The 20,074-nt window shown below is 40.1% G+C and overlaps 1 protein-coding gene and 1 long non-coding RNA gene across 2 annotated transcripts in view; one reads left to right on the top strand and one right to left on the bottom strand.

Moving 5' to 3' along the window:
- Positions 1 to 15,988, bottom strand: part of exoc3l4 (exocyst complex component 3 like 4) — a 25,447-nt gene extending 9,459 nt beyond the window's left edge. The window contains exons 1-9 of the mRNA XM_005811283.3: positions 15,770 to 15,988; positions 14,234 to 14,768; positions 11,876 to 12,001; positions 10,888 to 11,115; positions 7,722 to 8,340; positions 4,191 to 4,308; positions 3,203 to 3,328; positions 2,445 to 2,545; positions 235 to 333 (exon numbers count right to left, since the gene is read on the bottom strand). Of these exons, the coding sequence (XP_005811340.2) occupies positions 235 to 333; positions 2,445 to 2,545; positions 3,203 to 3,328; positions 4,191 to 4,308; positions 7,722 to 8,340; positions 10,888 to 11,115; positions 11,876 to 12,001; positions 14,234 to 14,462 (1,646 nt within the window). The 5' untranslated portion in view covers positions 14,463 to 14,768; positions 15,770 to 15,988. The remainder of the gene's footprint in view (positions 1 to 234; positions 334 to 2,444; positions 2,546 to 3,202; positions 3,329 to 4,190; positions 4,309 to 7,721; positions 8,341 to 10,887; positions 11,116 to 11,875; positions 12,002 to 14,233; positions 14,769 to 15,769) is intronic.
- LOC111612315 lies at positions 15,668 to 20,074 on the top strand. The gene is made up of 3 exons (XR_002754546.1): positions 15,668 to 15,787; positions 18,747 to 18,806; positions 18,910 to 20,074. It is a non-coding gene; the product is annotated as an uncharacterized LOC111612315 (long non-coding RNA).

The raw sequence follows: 20,074 nt of genomic DNA, 5'->3' as shown, positions 1-20,074 counted from the left end.
TGAGAAAGTGTGTCCAAACTTTTGGTCTGTACTGTATGATGTAAAGACTCAGGCGTTTTACTTTCTCTTCTAAAGCTTGCCATCTGCAGTCGAGCCCCAGCTTGTCCTCATTCAGTTGTTGTTTTTTTTTTTTTTTTTTTGTTGGCACAAGTGGGGGCAGCGTGTTTGTGGGTTTGGCATCTTGTTCTCCTGCAGTGCATTGTGGGTACGTCTATGTGAAACCACGTGACTTACTGCAAAGCCTGGAAGCTGTTGATGTAGGTTACGCAATAGTCGGTCCACAGCGGCTGTGGCTGGAGGGCGCTGCAGTGGCACTTGAACTGGGTTTCAAATCTGGAGAGGAGAGAAGACGTCTTAGTTAGAGGAGAAGAGAGCTAGAACTGGAACTAGTTCATTTTATGTGAAATTAGAACCACAGATTTCTATGATTTTATGTCATAGAATAGACCAGGGTGTCCAAAGTGTTGCCTGAGGGCCATTTATGACCTAAATCTAAAACCCATGTTTAGCTTTCTTCAAAGCGTTCAAATTAACTATCTATATGCAAACGAGCCTTGTTTCCACTTCCATGCTGTTTTTGAAGCGACTCTCATATTTTGCCATTGATTTGACTCCATGAATGCCTCAGTGTGTGTGCTGTGTGGGGACCTCCTTGACATTCCTGCAGCGTCTCCATATGAGGAAGTTGCCACATAGAGAAACTGAGGAGGGAAAAACCCACACAAGTTCATTCCTGACCCACATATTGCAAAAGTATATGCAAAATGTCACATATATATATATATATATATATATATAAATATATATATATATATATATATATAATGTATCAATAAGGTATTGTTGCTGTAACTGACAGACCAACACTGTGAGGATTTGGGTTTTCCTCTGTGTTAATTTTAGTGTCGTTTTCAGTTAATTTAGTCTCCATGTTGTCCTTTCTACCCCTTGATTGTTCCCAGCTGTGTCTCGTTTCCCTGATTACCCTCTGTGAATTTAATCCCACCTGTGTTCCTTGTTGGGTCCTTGTCTAATCTGTCCTGCTGTCTAGTTGTCGAATCTGTTGTGTCTAATCCTTCACGTCAGCTGTCACTTGTTCTACCAGTTGCTACCAGATATGAGCTCTTAGCCTTCCACTCATTCTGTGCTGCCTGGACTTTGGATTTGTATTTATATCCTCATTAAAAACATCCTTTCACTCCAACTTGGGTCCTCGGCGTCATCCTCACCGCCTCTTCACTGCATTTCGTGACAAACACAAAGTAGCACATGACTGTAGAGTGGAAGGGCGATGACACACGGCTTCAGAAACCCCTCAAATAGAAATGGAGAAATTGGGATCTGACTTTATCTGAATGTTTTTATTTTTGGCCACATTTTGCACTTACTATAAAAACAGTTCCGTTTTAGGCTCATATGTGTATTTGTTTATTCCTAATGACAGACTGAACAGAACTCAGTGAAATGTTCTGGATCCTTGCAAACATTTTCCTCTCTGACCGTCTTGCTGGGTTCCTCACGGTTCATGATCCTGTTTGTTCAAACCTTTGAGGCCAGAAACAGATTTACTGCATCTAGAACAGCTAAAGACACTTCAGCTGGATTTCATTCAAGGGGATCAAAGTAAAGGAGACTCGATGCAAATGTACGTCATACTTTTCAGATTTTTAGGAGTAAACTACCCTCTGCTTCACAATTAGTGGCAACATGTTGGTCTTTTTCACAAAATTCAGTTAAAAGATATTTATGTGCCATAAAGTCAAGTCTAGATAGAAAAACGTGTGAAAACATAGATGATGTGAATACTTTTGAAATGGCTGCCTGAACTATTTGAGCTTTTGACCAGTTAGTTACATGAATTCAATGCTATTTTGAGGCTTGAAAATGAAATCCCAACCTGTAGTTTGTCTTAGCGCCACCCTGTGGGGAGCTGACCTCAGTGCATCTAACAGTATGGAGCTAAATCAGGGTCATGAACTTTGCTCAAAAGAAAAACAATTTGAAGCCGAAAAGTAGACTTGGAATTTTATTTCCAGTTTCAAATCTAGTTTCAATCTATTTTGTTAATTTCAAGTCTCTCTTTTTTGTCAGTTTCAAACTTTTCTTCAGATCTAAAATAATTTTTCTGTTTAAAATCTTTTTTTTGTTTTTTTTTGGCTTCACTTTTTTTTCTATTGAACAAACTTTGAGTTTTTCACTGGTATTAATCTGCTAGGTTTACTCTGGGTTTTATCTGCATGTTTTTACTTCATTTGAAGTGTTTTTGTTGTGATGGTTTCCAGCGCAACTGAGTGAAAGTCTCTTATGGAGATATTTCCTTTGTTCTACACCAAATCCTTTTGATCACAATAACTTGCATAATCAAGACTTAAAGATGAATTTTAACTTTTTGAGCATGTGAAATATGTGCATGTTGCTAAAACTAGTATTATTTGTAATCATACTTCCTGGGAAAACTTTTCAACTCCTCCAGGCAGGAAACGATGACTTTCTTCACCAGATCAGGGTCCAGTTTTCTAGAGTGGTCCACTTTTCCTTGGACCGCCTGCAGGCAGAAACAGGAACATGAAGCTCTCTGCTGCCATCAAATGGATGCAACCCTGCATTACATGTTAGATGATGATATTTATACTTTTATGTGCAAATTTCATGAACAGTTATATATATGTGTGTGTGTGTGTGTGTGTGTGTGTGTGTGTGTGTGTGTGTGTGTGTGTGTGTGTGTGAAATGTGAGATCATTTCTAATAAAAGCACTGAAATAATACACTATAAAACTGAATTTTGGAGAGTATTAAAAAAAACCCATTCAAATGGAAAGTTAAAGTTGAAACAAGCACAATAGTTTGCTTAAAAATGGCTGAACTCTAATAACGTTTGCTACTTCAATTTAATAAGAAGTTCCAGCTAAACATTTTGATTAGATTGTAACTAAATATAATCGGCTTATGTTCTTATTCAAGTAGAGTTAGCAGGACAAGGCTACAGCCGATATGTTCACATAGGTTGGATTATTAATTAACACACTGATTGAAAATGATCTTTTCTGCTGATGGGTAGAATTTAAAAGTGGAATGAAAATTTTGCTTCGTTTTATTTAAGGTGTTAAATCGTCATGATTTCTTATCCCAAATATAGATTTTTTTAAAATTACTCTGCTTTTTATTAGCTAAATTAAAGCAGAATGATTTATCACTATCTTACAGTCCAAATGTCCATATGAAACGGAGAGAGAAGCAGGTTGTCTTCCCTTTGGGGCTCCGTCTTGTCTTTCCACACAGTCTCATGTTCGAGTTCGATCACTCTGTCCAGCACGGCGCTCATGTCCTCCTGCAGCACGCACACACACACGCACACCCACACACACACACACACACACACACACACACACACACATCCCAACACAGAGAGAAGCAGCAGGCCAGTGTTGTCAAAACACGAGTCTCAGCAGGAAGGAACGGGATCATTTCAGGCTGATAACTTAGAAATTTGATTTGAGCTGAAATCACATTTTCTTGTTCGTAAATGACAGTTCAATATTAGGGTGTGTTCGTTTGTCTGTTTTAAAAGACGTAGACGTCCAAAAATAACACTGTAGTCAACATGAAGAAGTTTTCCTATTTGCTTCAAAAGTAAAAGTGCAACAAGGTAAAAAAAAATTTTTTTTTTCAAATTTACTGAACTTTCACATTAAAGTTAAACTGTCATCACAAATATTCATATACTATGGCAATCCAGCAACTAGAAAGCTTAAAGAATACAAGATGCATAATAATAATTCTAATACGTTTCAATAACTATTTTATTTTAGCTGCTTCAAGGACAGAGAGTAACAGCACACGCTTTTCACATTATGCTCACTGTTCCCCAAATTAAATCTGAATATGAAGAACTACAGTATCTTTCCATTATGCTGCAGCAAAAGACTGGAACAAACTTTAAAAGGTGATCAAGTTGAGCTTGTTTGTATCTTTAGGAACTTGTAAAGGTATTTTAAAGAAACCTGCACATACTTCCGCTAAAAATGTAAGGTCAATTCTATCCTTTGCCCTTGTCTCTGTCTTGTTTTTTTTACTGTCTTATGATTTCAACAGTGTTGCTAATGTTTGTTGTTTATTGTGAAGGGTCCAGCTTGACCTTCCTCTTTAAAAGATTTAAAAGATTTTATTTTTCTTTCCTTTTGTTTTGTTACCTTTACTTTGCAGCAGTACTTCTCCAAAAGCTGCTTCAGGAATCCTTCCTGTAGTTGCATTTCAGCACTTTCCTCCGCCATGTCCGGCTGCAAGGAGAAACTTCCCATGATCTTCTCACTGTGGGAGTGAAAAATAATACCAGTCACATGTTGTTGTTGTGACATGTGACTGGCACCGTAGCAAATGAAAAGCAACATGTCCCACTGAGGGAAGGCCTCACGGGAACAGACCTTTTGACTTAGAGTCAGATCTGATCACACGACTTCCTCGTGACATGGAAAAAAATGTTGAATATTACAAAATCCAGAATTTTCTAAGAAATTGCAGCCAATTGCAGTATGTCAGGGAGTTAATTAAAATGATCAGATTTAGTCAAATTTCAGTGGTCAATCTCTACATTGCAGTTTAGAGTATTGTATTATGCAGACTTTGTTTCAAAGTAAATACAAAGAATGATTCTGTTTACTTGACAGTGGAATTCATGACTCTACCTAATTTGTGAGAAACGTGTCCATGACCTGAATTTAATGTTTCCATTCTGCCCGTATGAAGGTTTTTTTATATATCAGACCAGCTGTTTTTTTTTTTTTTAAAGACTCCAACTTTGTGTTTTAAGCACAGCATGTTGGTTTGGTGTGGTCTGATTCAACAGCAAAACAAAGTTAAAATGTCAGCAAAATGATCTGTGCTGTTTTTTTTAAAACTTCCTCCTCAGCGCCTCCTTTTTGCTGGTACTCCAGTTCACAAATATATGTTACTGCTGCCCAGACATGTTTGTTTTCTGTTGTGATTGTCAATGCAAACACCCCTACAGATCATTCAACTCAGGTGTGTCGACCGCTCCTGCTAACATCCATAAAGAATGGCTTTCACTCAGGAACTTTGTGAATTCCTTCATGGTAGGTCACAAACTGTGCAATTTGTCCAGTTGTGAAATTTCCTCCTTACAAAATTTGATAGTACTCCGTTCCTGGTATTATGACAAAGTGGGAGCAACTCAGCTTCAAATTCTTAGGCCACATAAAAGCACGATGCTGATGCTGAGCCAAAAAGGACACAAAGGCTGCCAGCTTTCTGCAAAGCCAATTGCAACAGACTAGCAAGCTTCATCTGTCTTTCTGGTTAGCACACTACATTAGCAACCCAATGTACAAGTGTGGGTTTGCCAGTTGCCGTGAGGACAACAAAGCTGGAGAACTATCGTAAAACTAGACTGTTTCACAGTGTTGTTGAGAAAGGACCTGACTAAACCACAAATCTCAATAAACACACTCCTAAACCTTGTGGAAAACCTTTAGTAGATGAATTAACAATGAGATGTCACTCAAGTTCATTACCACTGTGTGTCTGTGTGCTAGATGACCTGCAAGAGTACCTGACCACACAACCTGTCACAGGCACCATCGTCTTGCATGGCTTCTGCTCCAGGGAGTATTTATGCTGGAGTGGGGACCAGTAGGTCTCAGCGTTGTTCTCTGATAAAAGTCGATTCATGTTGAGCAGAAATGATAGTAGCCAATGATGTTGGAGGCATCAAGGAGAGCGCCAGGCATCAGCCACTGTTGCCACCAGATGAGCCTTTGGTGGTGGTGGAGTTTCAGCGTCAGAAGATGTTTCAGAACTGTCCTACACCTTGTGAATAGTACAGTGACAAGACCACACTACCTGAATCACACCATCACTCCAGTCGTTGTGTTTCTGCTTGAACAACACAGGCCTGATTTCACCTTTATGGATGGCAGTGCTAGAACTCATCAACATTAAATCGGTAGGGAACAGCTACTGAAAACTAAGGTACCTTGAATGGAGTGGCCAGAAATTTCTCCAGACCTGAATTTCATTAAAAAAAAACAACCTCTGGTATCATCTGAAGAGAGAGCTGAGCCAAAAAGTGAGGCTCTCAATTTACCGGTTGATCTACGTTCCCACCCTCATCTATGGTCATGAGCTTTGGGTCATGACCCAAAGAACGAGATCATGGATACAAGCGGCCGAAATGGGTTTTCTCCGTAGGGTGGCTGGGCTCTCCCTTAGAGATAGGGTGAGAAGCTATGTTTCTGGGAACGCCTTGGGATTCCCGCGGAGGAGCAGGAACAAGTGGCCAGGGAGAGGGAAGTCTGGGCCTCCCTTCTGAGGCTGCTACCCCTGCGACCCGATCCCAGATAAGCGGAAGAAAATAGATGGATGGATGGATCATCTGAATAGTCATGTAGAGTCTCTTAACTCTGTACCGGAGAATCTCGATGACCCAAGGGCCATCCTTCAGGAAGACTGGGACGCCATGCCTCCGTAGACAATGAGTCGACTGAATGACTTGTGAACACCATAAGATGTTTTTGTTGATAGTGAAGGCCACATGACACGTTACTTAGACATTGACATTTTTGTTGTGGCATTCCCAGCACTGGTTGTTAGTTTGTTTCAATTCATTGCTTGACATAAGGAACTCCCCATTTACTGATTTTACATCAATGCCCTATTGTTATAATATAATGGTAGAGTTGAATCTTACATTTTCCACGACTTTCACCTGAAATCCAATTACCCCTAACCTTTTGAGAGTAGTGTCTGTGTGTAAATGTAGACAATGTAAGTGGTAAATGACCTCCACTTGTATAGAACTTTATCTGGTCCAGAGGACTCAAAAGCACTTTACACTACATTCAGTCATTCACACACACACACACACACCCACACACGCACACACACACACACACACACACACACACACACACACACACACACACACACACACACACACACACACACACACACACACGCCTTCACACAAAGTGGTAAGCTACATTGTAGCCACAGCTGCCCGAGGACAGACTGACAGTAGTGAGGCTGCTGGCAAACAGCATCATCAGCCCCTCTGATCACCACCAGCAGACAAGTCGGATGAAGTTTCTTGCCCAAGGACACAACGACTGATACAGATGGAGTGGAGATTCAAACCTCAGAGGCTACAGGACAACCTCCTCACTCCTGACTCACCTTCACCTCTGGTATGATCAAATACTTTTGGCAACATAGGTCATGAAATGGTGTCTGGATCTAAATATTTAATTGTAGCTCTGGCCGGTTATCTATGGTTGCCATCCAGCTTAGGGTTTTCCGGGCAAGTTTCAAGTTGGTTGTAGTCTCCTAAAGGTTTTCTTCCTGTATTGCCCTTTATTTCCATTAAGTCTGACCAGTTTCCCAGCTAACGTTTGTGGTGGTTGTTATGTGTAATTCCAATGCACACATACCTCACTTCACAATGCAATACGTTGCATTGTCCAGTCACATAAAATCTAATTAAAATATGTTAAAGTTTTTGTTTGTATGAATATCTTTGCAGGACAGTGCACACACCATCAACCAATGACTATGTTTAAAAAGTTTTGTCCATCCCAGTGGGTACAAGGAACACCCTTACCACTGCCTATGCAGCCATTCTAAGTCCATTGTCTTTCAAACATTGAGAGCACCAGATTGACAACCTTCCAATAGAAATACAGTAACAAAACATTCCTTTATTCCCTCACCTCTTGTATTTGTTGAGGATCCAGTCCAGCAGAGCGTACAGATCCTTTAGCTCGGTCACCTGCGGCTCCAGCTTCCTCAAGTGCTGCCCGACGATTCTGTGGTAGCTCTTCACATAGGTGCTGAAGACTTTGAAGCTGGGTGGGTAGGACCATCGCAGCTCCCGCTTCACATTCTCCAAATCCTCCACAATAGTTTTTCCCAGGAGCCCGAGATGGACCGCCAACCAGGACAGATTCTGTTCCTTCCTCTCCAGATGAACGCCGTTGACCTTGACCTGCACGCCCTGGGACACTGCCTCCTTCCAGGCCTCCATCCAGCTGTCTGGTAGGCCGCCTGGCTCCTCGGCCCTCTTCTCCTCCTCCTGGATGATGCGAGCCACGTGGACCAGTAGTGCCTTGTTCCTGGCAGGAAAGGAGTTGGAATCACAGACTATGGTGCAAATCTTTTTCCTGAGGTCCGTATAGAGGAGGGCCAGGTCTTTCTCCTTCTTAGCCATCTCCATGGGGAAGTCGTCACCAGTTTGCTCTTGCTCCTTCTGAAACTCCAGTCGCATGGCAAGCAGGTTCAGATGAGCTTCCTCCAGAACCTCCATCTCTATCAGCTTGTTGATCTGCATAACTGAAGGTAAAAAAATAATAATTAAATTACAGATATGTCTTCTCTTTTTCATGCCTTTAGAGTCACTTAGTCCAGTGCTTCCCAACCCTGGTCCTCAAGCCACACTGCCTTGCATGTTTTAGGTATTCCCTTGCTTCAGTCCAGCTGATTTCAATTGATGACTGATTAACAGGCGTTTGTTGAACTGCAATCAGTTGAATCAGGCACATTAAAGCAGGGAAACCTCTAAAACATGTAGGACAGTGAGCCTTGAGGACCAGGGTTGGGAAACACTGATCAGTTTTACTCTAAATTACTGGAAGCTGAATGATTCGTTTTCAAATGAATCCCTTGACGTTTCTACGTCATAATCCATTTTTTAATCTGCTGCTTTCATATAAACAATCCAAACCCAACAGGAAACACGGGGAAGCAGCATTACAAAATGTGTCTTTAAAACCAGCAGCAAGTCACAAAAGGAGGTATCGCAAGCCCTGTTTCAACTTGCTTCTACTTGACGTTGTTGGAAATAACGTTAAATAAATTAAAAAGTCCAAAGAAATCTTTTAGAGAACCCTGAGAAGACTACAGTTGTAAGAACTTGGCAGCTTCTGCGTCTGTCCTGTAATGCAGAAACTGAAAGCTCAAAATTCAGACATTTTGTCCAGTAACAGATGCACCAAAATAAGTAATTTCAGACTGCATTAACCCTAACACTTTTCAGGTACCCCAGAGTCACTTAAAGTTAGTCACTTTCAGTATCAGGAAAGTGTTTTAAAATGAAGTCAATTTGAACCACTGGTTACAAAGCAAACGTTACAGTCAAGGAAAAAAATATCAGCAAACATTCAGTCAGCCTTCTTGAGATCTACTGACGTCAGTTCTGGGTCCGTTTGCTCCTTCATTTTCAGTCTGTTATGGAAAACACTGGAATTGGAGCCAAATCTCTGACCAAAATTTGACCAAATCTCCAAGTTAAGACGGAGATTTTGACATGCTAGCATTACAGAGATGGTAATGCTAGCATGCTTTTCAAGCTAATCGCTACTGTGGTTGGAAATCCAGCGATTAGCTTGTGAAAGCAATTTAAAGGCAATTTAAAATGTTTTGCCCCAGTCATGTTGTCACCGTTTTAAAATCACTGCCCTCTAATATTCAACCAGTGCAAGAAGCTTAAAAAGAAGGAATATTTTCAACGCTGCCACTAAAATTATATGTATAGTCGCAACTTGCTAAAGTCAGTCCAATATTTATGAAAACTTCTGATTGAAAATTAAGCACAAAGCTGAGGTCAGCGCATCTTTAATGTGAATTCCTTATTATTCATTACTGGTTGATTATGTACACTGTTTGCCCATTAATGTAAGAACATTAATGGAAATTGCAAAATGGGTTCAACTCATCCTCCTCCAACATCAACTTCTTCAAATAAGACTAAATCTCCCATAGCAGTTTTAACTGAAGTGGATTATCTTCCCTTGTGAACGTTTCCACTGCAGACATTTTCTGTGACGTTGTGTGTTTGTAGCTGAAACAAGATTATCTTTAGCTGCTTGTGTTGCAAAAACAGAGGCAAAGAAGAGACCTGCATGTACAGACACAGCAGGATGACTGGAGCTGCATGAGAAACAATTTTTCTATTCGCAATTCTGGTTTCCCCACAAGCGGTGAGAAACAAGAACGGTGAACAAGCGGGGCTTCTTAAATATAATACAATGTCATGGATGGATGAAAACAACAGGTTTTCATCCATCCATCCTTCAGTGCACTCTGAGCGCTGTCACTCTTCCTGCCATGGAACAGCATCCCCCTTTCATGTCGGCCTGATCTGACCAGAGCACGTTTGCAGTGTCTTGCAGGTCTTGTGGTAAAGAAATTAATACAAATGTATGCCACAATTTTCAGGGTTTTTTTATTTGCAATAGACAATGAAAATGGTTTTGGGTTTGTTTTTCACTGTCCTGCTTTGACTAGTCCACCTCGTGAAGTCCTGTTAAATTACAATTAAGTTTGGTGGTTGTAATGTGGCAAAATGTGAAAAAGTTCATGGGGTGTGAATATAACTGAAACCCACAGCTGAGCATTTCTCTAATATGTGAAATGTCAGCTTGTACAGTTTGTTGTGCAAATCATCACTAGGTATTCTACGTCTCGGCCATTTAAACTGGGAATGTGTTTTTAGGTCAGTTAGTGATATTCTGTTGGCATGCACACAATACAAAATGCTGTACCTCTTATTTGCAGTACATAATTTAAATGGTCAAAAGATGAAAAACAAAGTTATAAAGAATGACAGTAATGATGGCTTTCGGTTCCTTTTAGAGACCCAGCTCCACCTCTTACAGAACCTTCCACCAAGCAGAGTGCTCTGACATTTCAAAGGCTCTGCGGGGAAAGGCATCTTTTAGCTTCTAGATGGGAGGAAAAGGCCATATTTATCGTCTAGATGTAGCAATGTGGAGGGAGGACGAAAGGCCTCAGAGCAGAAACTCTCTCCCTTTACATCTGCTTCGGCTGTACCCAAATAAACAGATTGAGAAGCGTAAAATATCCTGTGATGGTGCGTACCTGACAGTGGTGTGTGTGGAATTTCAGGCAGCGTGTACAGCTCCTCCAGCTCCTCCATCTCCTCCATCTCCGTTTCTTTCTCCTCTCTCATTTCTGGCAGGGCCTCAGCGGCCGGATGCTCCTGCCTGGCCGCTTTGTCGCTCTCCTTCTTGGAGGGAAATCTCAGACTTCTGCGAATTGAGGATCCTTTCTTCAGAAGGGAGTCGGTCAGCTTGGACATGTTGGGATCTGAGCACAGAAAGCACGCAGTTTCGGTGAATGCACCGTACGTCTTATTGGGGAACACTGGGTGAAGAAGAGTCAGTTAGCTGCTTTAGTGTCAGTGAGGTCAGAGGAAACATCAAATCCGTAAGAAGTGATTTATAAGGAAACTGTGCTGAGTAAGTCAGAGTGAAACTTTCAGCAAATAACAGGAAGGCTGAACATGTTACAGTGAAATGACTACTTTACAGTAGAATTTTCAGCTTCCACGCCTCTACAGGTTCTATTTTTAAAATGTTGGCATCCATTTAGAAATGTCAGTGTCACAGTAAGGTTTCTGATTATCTAGTTAGCCACTCTACCCATGCTAACTGCTAACTTAAGATGCTAAAACATGTTTAAACATGTCAGAGCCGTAGTCGTTTTATCAAAGGTTAGAAACACATAAATTAATTCAACTGTCAGACAACCTGAGAAAAGCAAAGGGGGAGAAAAAAGCTGTTCAAGCCAGCCAATCCTGAATATGTGGCTCATTTGCATGCCAACCACTGCAAAACTACTTTCACTTCAAAACATGTTGTTGAACAATTACCCATGCAGGGCTCAACCGGTTCCCAAATTCTGTAGGCCGTCACAGAGTTGCACCCCCAACAGAAACATTGTCCCGTCACAGTGCAACCCATGACCTCCACTGACCACAAACGTAAAGGACAGGAAAAAAGAGAGACAGAAGTTTGGTTTTGAGACTGTGGAAGCAAACTGGTTCTATGCTGACTGGCAGACGTACCTGTCTTTGAGCGAGCGAGAGGCTTGCGTTTGTGTTGTGTCATGTCTGCCAGATCTTCGTCCATTTTTTGAAAGAAGCCCCCTCTGGTCTTCAAGGGTGACGCAGCTGGAGAGCCCGCGCTAAGACCTGGTGGAAAAACGGGGGAGAGACGATGTCAGCGCAACACTGAGTAAATTGTGTCAAGTCGTGCATCGGCAGGTGTAACTTATATATTTGTGTGTGTGTCACCAGCTGAGTAGTGAAAATGAGCTGGTAACCAATGGACTGCTTGTAAAGAGCTCTGACAGGGAACCACAAAGGCATAAGCAGGTTTTTCCTGACATACTGTCAGCATGTCAGCCGACAGTAAATACTATTAACACAAAGTCACATGACTAACAGTAAATGAAACCGAAGCATTAAGATAAACACGCTCTCATAACATAGCTGGTGAAAGATAGAGCGACCAGACAACCACTGGCCTACAGGACAAATCTGGACGAAACATTTAATACCACTAAAACACACGGGTTTGTCCATCCACCTGTAGAGATTTTAAGTGTTTGTTTTGCTCTGTCAGAAGTTTGGGACATCAGGTAAAATGTGACACGATGAGAAAAAAGGCAATTTCGCTGTTGCCTTGAATATTTCAGGGATGAGTTTGGTGATATTCTAACAGACCAGTGTATTGCCACCTTTTGTTTTACCTTTTCATTTCTAAGGTACTATCTTCTGCCTACTCTGTCCCACATTACCTGAATTCAACCAGTTTTAAAGCCTCCAAGATGTGAATACTAGCTTAATTATGTTGCATTTTGTAACATTCGAGGTCATGCTTTGTAAGTATCTGGGGAAGTTTTAGTGTTTACTAGATCTGGTTACTGAAGTCCCATGCAGGGGAAAGTCTACAGGGAATTTCAAACCTGGATTCAAAGATCACAAAAGAGCGACGTAAAGATAAGGTTCTCACATGGTTTCTCGTCTATCTGGAGCAACTTTTTAATAAAATAACTTCCAGCAAAACGACAAAACAGCTGAAACAGAGTCTGTCTAAATCAAGACTAAAAGCTGTTGGAGTTGCTTTGAACCATTATAAACAACACAGGCCGACATACAGTATTTGATGCGTGTTGGTGATTTTTATGACGGCACTTGACATAATGCAATGTCTGTTATTGGTCTGGTTATTGATTGACTGAAAAAGAGTCAAAAAAATGTTAATAAAGTACTCTATATTTAAATATTTGGGCAGGGTTAGGGCTCTATATTTAAAATTTGCTGACGTTTGAGTTTTGGTACTAATAATATGTCACTCTGAGTGCAAACTCTGCTTACGCTCAGAGTTTGCATTAGTGGGAAAATGAGTTTGCTGAACAGGACCAACCAGAAAAACAAAAAGAAATGACAAAAGGTTTCAATTCTCAACCAACTTGAACTAAGCAAATATCGTCACATCACTCCAACTGAACCGTGTGTGTCCTCTTTAGTTTTACTTTCATTTCCTTGATAGGTTTGAACAAAAAAAACTGAATTCACCAAAGTGTCAGTAAATGTCTAGTGTCTGAGCTTATCTGTTGATATGACAAAGAGTTTCTATTTACGCCCAAACACAACAACGCTCGACCTTTTCTTTGAGGTCTCTTTAATCTATGTTGCAGCTGAAGCTACTCAGGACCAACCCATCCAAGTTTAACATCTGCCATGCAGAGAAAAGTGACTATTGAAACCTCTTCCAACATGTGTTCAAAAGTTTACAAAATGCATTCACAGTTTCTAAGTATGTACAGTTCATATACTGAATGTACTTTTCTACTATCCACAGTCCAGCAAGTGGATCAGTGGCGACATAGAGTTGAAGATGTTGGCCAATAAAACTTCAACTTCACACGGTTCTTTTGGAAATTTCTAACAGTTAAGCAAAGGAAAATCAACATTGCAACACTGTGTGTGCTTGATCACAGATTTCTTTAGCTGTGCTCTCAGTAGAGTTTCTCCCTGTGTAAAGGATTACCTAACACAGGGGTCTCAAACTCCAGTCCTCAAGGGCCGCAGTCCTGCAACTTTTAAATGTGCCTCTGCTGCACCACCTGAGTACAATAATTAGGTCATTAAGGCTCTGGAGAACTGATCTACACAAGGAGGAGGTCATTAAGCCATTTCATTCCCGTGGCACATCTAAAAACTGCAGGACTACGGCCCTCGAGGACTGGACTTTGAGACACCTGCGACAAAGTTCACCAACTCTAGTGTTCAGCTCATGTTTCTTCTGAGAATATTCAGAGGGTCAAAGGGTCACTACAATGACATCACACCTGCTGTTCTAGGGGTAAAAGCTATGAGAAGGACAAGCTTTGGGGGATGAGTGTGAATGTTACTCACTGGGTGAGGCTGGCGGTAGAGAGGAGGGCGACTCTGACTCTGCTCTGGGTGTGACCTTTGAATCCTTCCTCTTGGGTGAGCGGGGGCTCTTCTCGGCGGGTCGCCTGATGCTCAGCCTGAACGTCTGGAGCACGCCCAGAGCCTCTTTCACCATTCCGTTCGCTTGCATCTTTCCGCTGCTCTGGAGGGATACTCTGTCCTCCTCCGGGTTGTCACTGGACTTATCCATTGTTGGTGAGCTCTCAGGAGCATGCAAGACGCAATCGCCGGGAGGGAAATTTAAAATAAAATCCCTGGAAAATTGAAAAGTGAGTCCGCTCTCTGCTTCTCAGGGCAACAAACTGTGGATTTTCTGTGGTGTTTCTTGGCCCTTAGCAGAGGCGCGCTCTGTTTATAGATAACAGAGGATCCAGTCTGCACAGTTCTGATAACAGGAGTTCAGTGTGAGGGGAGTGGCAAATTAAGAGCTGCAGAGAGACTTTTAACAGATAGTTATGGGCTTCCCCCTGAAATTTGCTCCGGTTCGCTCCGAGCCCTGAAAGCAGAGAGCAAACACACAACCAGCAATCAGCCACCAAAACCAGGCAGTAAAACTTTCTTCAGTGTTTATGTTTCTGTGATCACACCCAGAGAGTAAATCTTTAATGTGTCCGTTTTGCAGCAAGTGATTAATCAGTCAAATCAAGTCAGACAATCTGTTATGAAATTTTTACATATTTGCAGTATTCGTACTGATTTTTGGAGCTGCAGTGGGAAATTTGTTAGTGAGCGGAATGATTTTAAGCTCGGTCCACTTAAACCTAAAACATACGAATGGTTTAAAATAACTGAAAAACCTTCATTTTTTTTTCTATTCCATGGTTTTGACACATCTGTGTTTTGGTCATTGTGAATTAAATGTAAATGGTTTATCTGTATTTACTTATGCCATGCTTCAGAAAGCATAATTATTTTTCATAGTTCTTTATAAATCCAAAAGTCAATCATGTTTTTTTATATCTCTCTGAAGTGCTTCCTAAATTATAACAGTATTACACTTCCTCAGTTCTACATTTTATATGGGATTTTATTCTACTTGGCCAATAACAATAATAGTAATTATTCAAGTAGTTTTATTTTGCAAGAGCAGCAGTTTGCATTCCACATAACTTTATGAGATGTTTTTGAAATAAATCCTACATGAGTGAGTGAGATATTAACTTAAGACCACAATAACAATGTGTCCTAGAATTATAGTGCATTTCATTCATTCATTCATTCATTCATTCATTCATTCATTCATAAAAAGGTATCAATTTAGCAGATAAAGTGAAGTATTTTGAAGCTTTTCCTCTCAAAAGTATGAAAACACTAATAATCAGTATTTATTTTGTAAGGACTGTGAGGTCACTTCCACCTTACGGTGCTGCTGCTAGTTAAGACGAATGAAAAGCATGCAAGTCATTGTATTTTGCATCTGAGTTTACCTTCAGGCACAAATCCAAACCGAAGGACAAAGATTTAAAAAAAAAAAAAAAAAGAACAGTGTTGCCTCACCTTTGGACGGCAGCTCAGGTAAGATCCAGTTTTGCTTTCATTTTTTTTTTAAACAAACATGACTCGCTAATTTCACGTTTGGAAAGTTTTCAGGCAGGTATTAAGAACATGTTGTCAGAATACCAGGACAGAATAAGTCGCACGAAGCTGAAGAAAGCAAAACAAGGCGCGCAGGCAGCTTGTTAAGGACACAGAGTGACCTCTGTAAGTAGAGGTAATCTGAGCTCAAAGTGCCTAGATTTTTGAGTTAACCATTTACACAACGAGGAAGTGATGATTACTGCTTGAATGGCAGAAAACAAAACAAAATGAAAGACGGGTGGTTTCCTGTTTTAAGAAAAAAAAAAAAAAAGATAACTTAGTAGGGAAATTTCTTTCTCCTGAATGCAGAAACTTGTATTTTGGCTCATAAATCAATAGATGTAATCATTTATGACAACGAGTTTTATGTGTGCCTTAAGTTTGTAATTTAAACATCCTACTCTTACATTCGGATCCCTCACATACATAAAGCTGCATGCATAAACTATAGCTATAGTTAATGTCAAACTCTTTTCCAAGAGCTTGCATGCAATACCTTCCCACACCACTGGATGGCGATGTAGACTACGTCAGTTTGGATTTAATTTATTCCCATCTGTTGTAATAAATCGATGTGAATAGAGTCTTGACTTACATTTCAAGAAAGCATATTAATTTGTAAATGTTATAACTTGAAATTCTATCCAATTTCACTCCTACAGCGCAACAGAATCAAATAAGGTTAGAGGAATTAGATGGATAGAAAATCTATGTATGGTGATGCACCAGCTCCTACATTCACTTCCTGTTTTTTTTTTGTGTGAATATTTTTGTTAATGATGTTTGCTGCAAGTCAGTTTCCTTTCGGGATACTAATAAAACTGAGCTAAACTGTGTAAAAATAATCAGTTTCTTTCTAAATGTGAACATAGTAGCGATTTTAAGGCTGATAACAAAGCCTGTGCATTTTTAAATGCGTGTGAGGTTGGACTTGTTTTAAGATGGCGGCGGTGGCGCAGTGGTGAAGCTGGTGAGGTTTTACCTCCAGCAGAGGCTTCAGTCCTCTACGCCGTCACAGGTTTGAATCCTGGCCTGTTAATCTTTGCCGCATGTCTCCCTCCTCTCTCACAATCCACATTCCTGTCGAATGGCTGTTAAACAGGCCGCTAGAACCGAAAAAAAGGAGATAAAAATAATAATAAAATTGGCGTCAGTCCACATTAGCTTAGCAGTTAGCTTCAGCCTCCAGCTCTAATGAGTAAATGGAAACGTAAAAAGACTACAAGTATTAAGTCTTTAAAAATTTTCAGCAGGCCCTCACTTCCAAAATCTTGAATTATATTCTCATAAAACAAACATATATTTTGTATATCCATCTTCCTCTTTGCACTGATATTTCCATGTTTGCCCACATTAAATGGTCAAATTTCAGCCATTATCCTTTTCCTTCATTTTGTAGTTAATATGTCACACCACAATGCTCTCAAAATACCACATATTTTTACAAAAAACGTTTGATATGCAAAAAATATTTTTAAAAAATATTTTTAATTTCATGAATTAATCTTTTCCATTTCCAAACGTGTCATTTCAAACATAACCAGCTCAAAACGGCAGAGTTGAATAGTTCCAGTAGATGTCTGAGATAGTCTGGGATAATTCATTCATGAGATTATTTCTTCATTTCCTGCTACTGTTGTGGATTTTAAAATGTAGCATGGCAGGCAGTTCAGGGTTTTCTGTTTCCTACTTTGATAATCGCCAAGCTGCTGCTTAACTCAGCAGCCGCTCTGCCTCACAATGGCTGCTATTGAGAGCCAGCATTAGCATAACGAGTGGAGAGCTGTGGCGAGAGTGGAGTCTGTGGACCCAAATGTTTCTGAGCAAAGACCATCTTCACAAAAGCCTGTCAAGCTGTGGAGGTAGTTTAGGTCATATGGGCTGATAGTATGTTTTTATTTTGATGTGCAAAGTTATCCCCTCATTTAAGATGGCCGTGGCTCAGCAGGAAGAGTGGCAATCATCTGTTTAGGAGTCCATGTCCAGATTTTCCATACAGCGTGTGAACACCTGAGAAAGGACTTACCCTCCATTATCAATAACTCTCAACATGTAGATAATCTGTATTGTTGATTGCTTTGACCTGCTTAAAGAAACTGGGATCCACTCAGGTTTTATCCTCAGTTCAGCAGAGCGGAAGACGTGTCCTCTTCCAAACGCGTTAACCATTTCCCATTGGTTTGACAGATTTTTCTCAACCATTTGCAAAACAGTTAACACAGATGTCACTGAGGCAGTCCAAATTCAATAGTTTTAACTATCGTACTCAAGCCAAAATCACAGTTTCCTCTACACAAATCTTCAACTAGAAATCAGTCTGCAGGCCCTAACGGGGAAGCATCATATTAAATAAATTTATTTGAGGTTTTCATCATGTTATGATGTTATTCTCTCATCAAAAATACACCTGGAGTATTGCTTTGAGTCTTTCATGCATGATTTGAGAAATCCTTTAATCTCCCACGGCAACCATGCGGTTGTGTAAAGTGTCTGGATGGACCAACTCAACTCCCTCAGACTAGCCAGCAGCAATTAACAAACACTGCTCATCTGCTGAGCTCATTAGAGGAGCTATAGTCAGTGCAATGCTGGTAAAATAAAAATAAAAAAATCCTGGGTGGACCTAGCTCCGCCTTCGAGATGAAGCTCCTCCTTAGAGATGCAGTTTCCACAGCAATTAGTAAACACCTCGTGGAACTGCTCATCTGCTCAACCAATTTCAAGGCGTTAAATTACAAAGTCAAATTTATTTAAGTCATATATGATATATACAGCATTTCTATAAGACCATAGTTACTTGACTGTGTTAAATCAAGTAAAATGGGTGCATTTCTACTTGGAAAATACATAGCACTGCCCCTTTAAATGGTGTAATGTCTGTGTTTCTCTTTACCAGCATGGATCCAAGGCAGATGTGGCCCTGTGTCTCTAAGAGAGAAGAGACTGAGTATCAATGGTGGGTATTTCTGATGCTGTAATAGATTTTATAGTTATTTTTCTTAACTTAATAAGAAGAAAAAATTAAAATAAAATTTGCATCAAAGTATTTCTGATTCTAGATCCTTTGCAAGAAGGAACATCTGGCACAGTCTTAAAGATGACAAATGACACTGGCATCAGAGTAATGTACAAAGACAAGCAAGTTTTATATTTTATTGCCGTTATGTAATGATTGACTGGAAGAGCTCATACGCTTAGTTGCAGGTTGAGTTGTTTAAAGGCAATATTGACCTTCGTTTTCTATTTTGAATGTTTTGGCACAGTTAGAGCCTTTTGCAAGCACAGTGTGTCATTGCTCAGGTGTGTTACCTGTTTTGATAAGGTGGAGTTTGGGTTGACATGAAAGCAATCAAGAACACCTGTAGAGCAGGGGGATCAAACTCATTTTAATTTTGGGCCAAATCAAGATCATGGACGCTCTTAAAGGGCCGGTTGTGCCAGAATGTATGGATAAAACATATGAACATGCTTTTAAAATATTAATAAATTCTTAAAATTACATTATGTTGACCATCTTTTCCCATTGATCAGTCCCTCCAGGGTTGTGCGATTGCTTTTGTGATTATTTGCAATAAAAGTCAAATATTTGTGATACTAATTTAGAAACATTTGTGACAATTGCACATGTGAATGACGGTAAATTCGCCATTTTATTCCTCACCAGTATAGATCATGGAGTGTAATTTGAAATCAATTAAAGCTGAGGCAGCTGTTTAGTACAAATAAGAATATTAGCATCACCTGAACTCAATGTTTTTCATAATTTTTGCCAAAAAAAAATCTGCAATAATTAGCATTAGCACAAGAAAAGTGTGGGAATTTGTGGATTTAGAATTTTCACAAAAGTTTGCAAAAAAACCCCCCCAAAAAACTGGAGTTATTAACTGATATAATCTGGCAGTAAGTAGTTAAAAACTGCTTTCATGTGAATGATAAAACAATACTTAAGCAGGCCGTCATCTTGGCTGTTCTATTTATCCATCCCTCTAAAGTCTAGAGGGCCATATAAAAAACTATGGCGGGCCGGATTTGGCCCGCGGGCCACGAGTTTGACACGTGTGCTATAGAGTGATAGTTTTCTTTTTCAGAATTTAGGTAATTACAAAAAACTGGGGACATGAAGGGATATAAATAAATCCTCTGAACTGCACAAGCAGTGTCATGTAATGTTAGTGATTATATATATATATATATATATATATATATATATATATATATATTTAA

The sequence above is a fragment of the Xiphophorus maculatus genome, chromosome 19, assembly GCF_002775205.1.
Source record: "Xiphophorus maculatus strain JP 163 A chromosome 19, X_maculatus-5.0-male, whole genome shotgun sequence".
NCBI classification, from domain to species: Eukaryota; Metazoa; Chordata; class Actinopteri; order Cyprinodontiformes; family Poeciliidae; genus Xiphophorus; species Xiphophorus maculatus.
The sequence above is the reverse complement of the archived record's forward strand: the minus strand, read 5'-3'. Positions and strand labels throughout refer to the sequence as shown.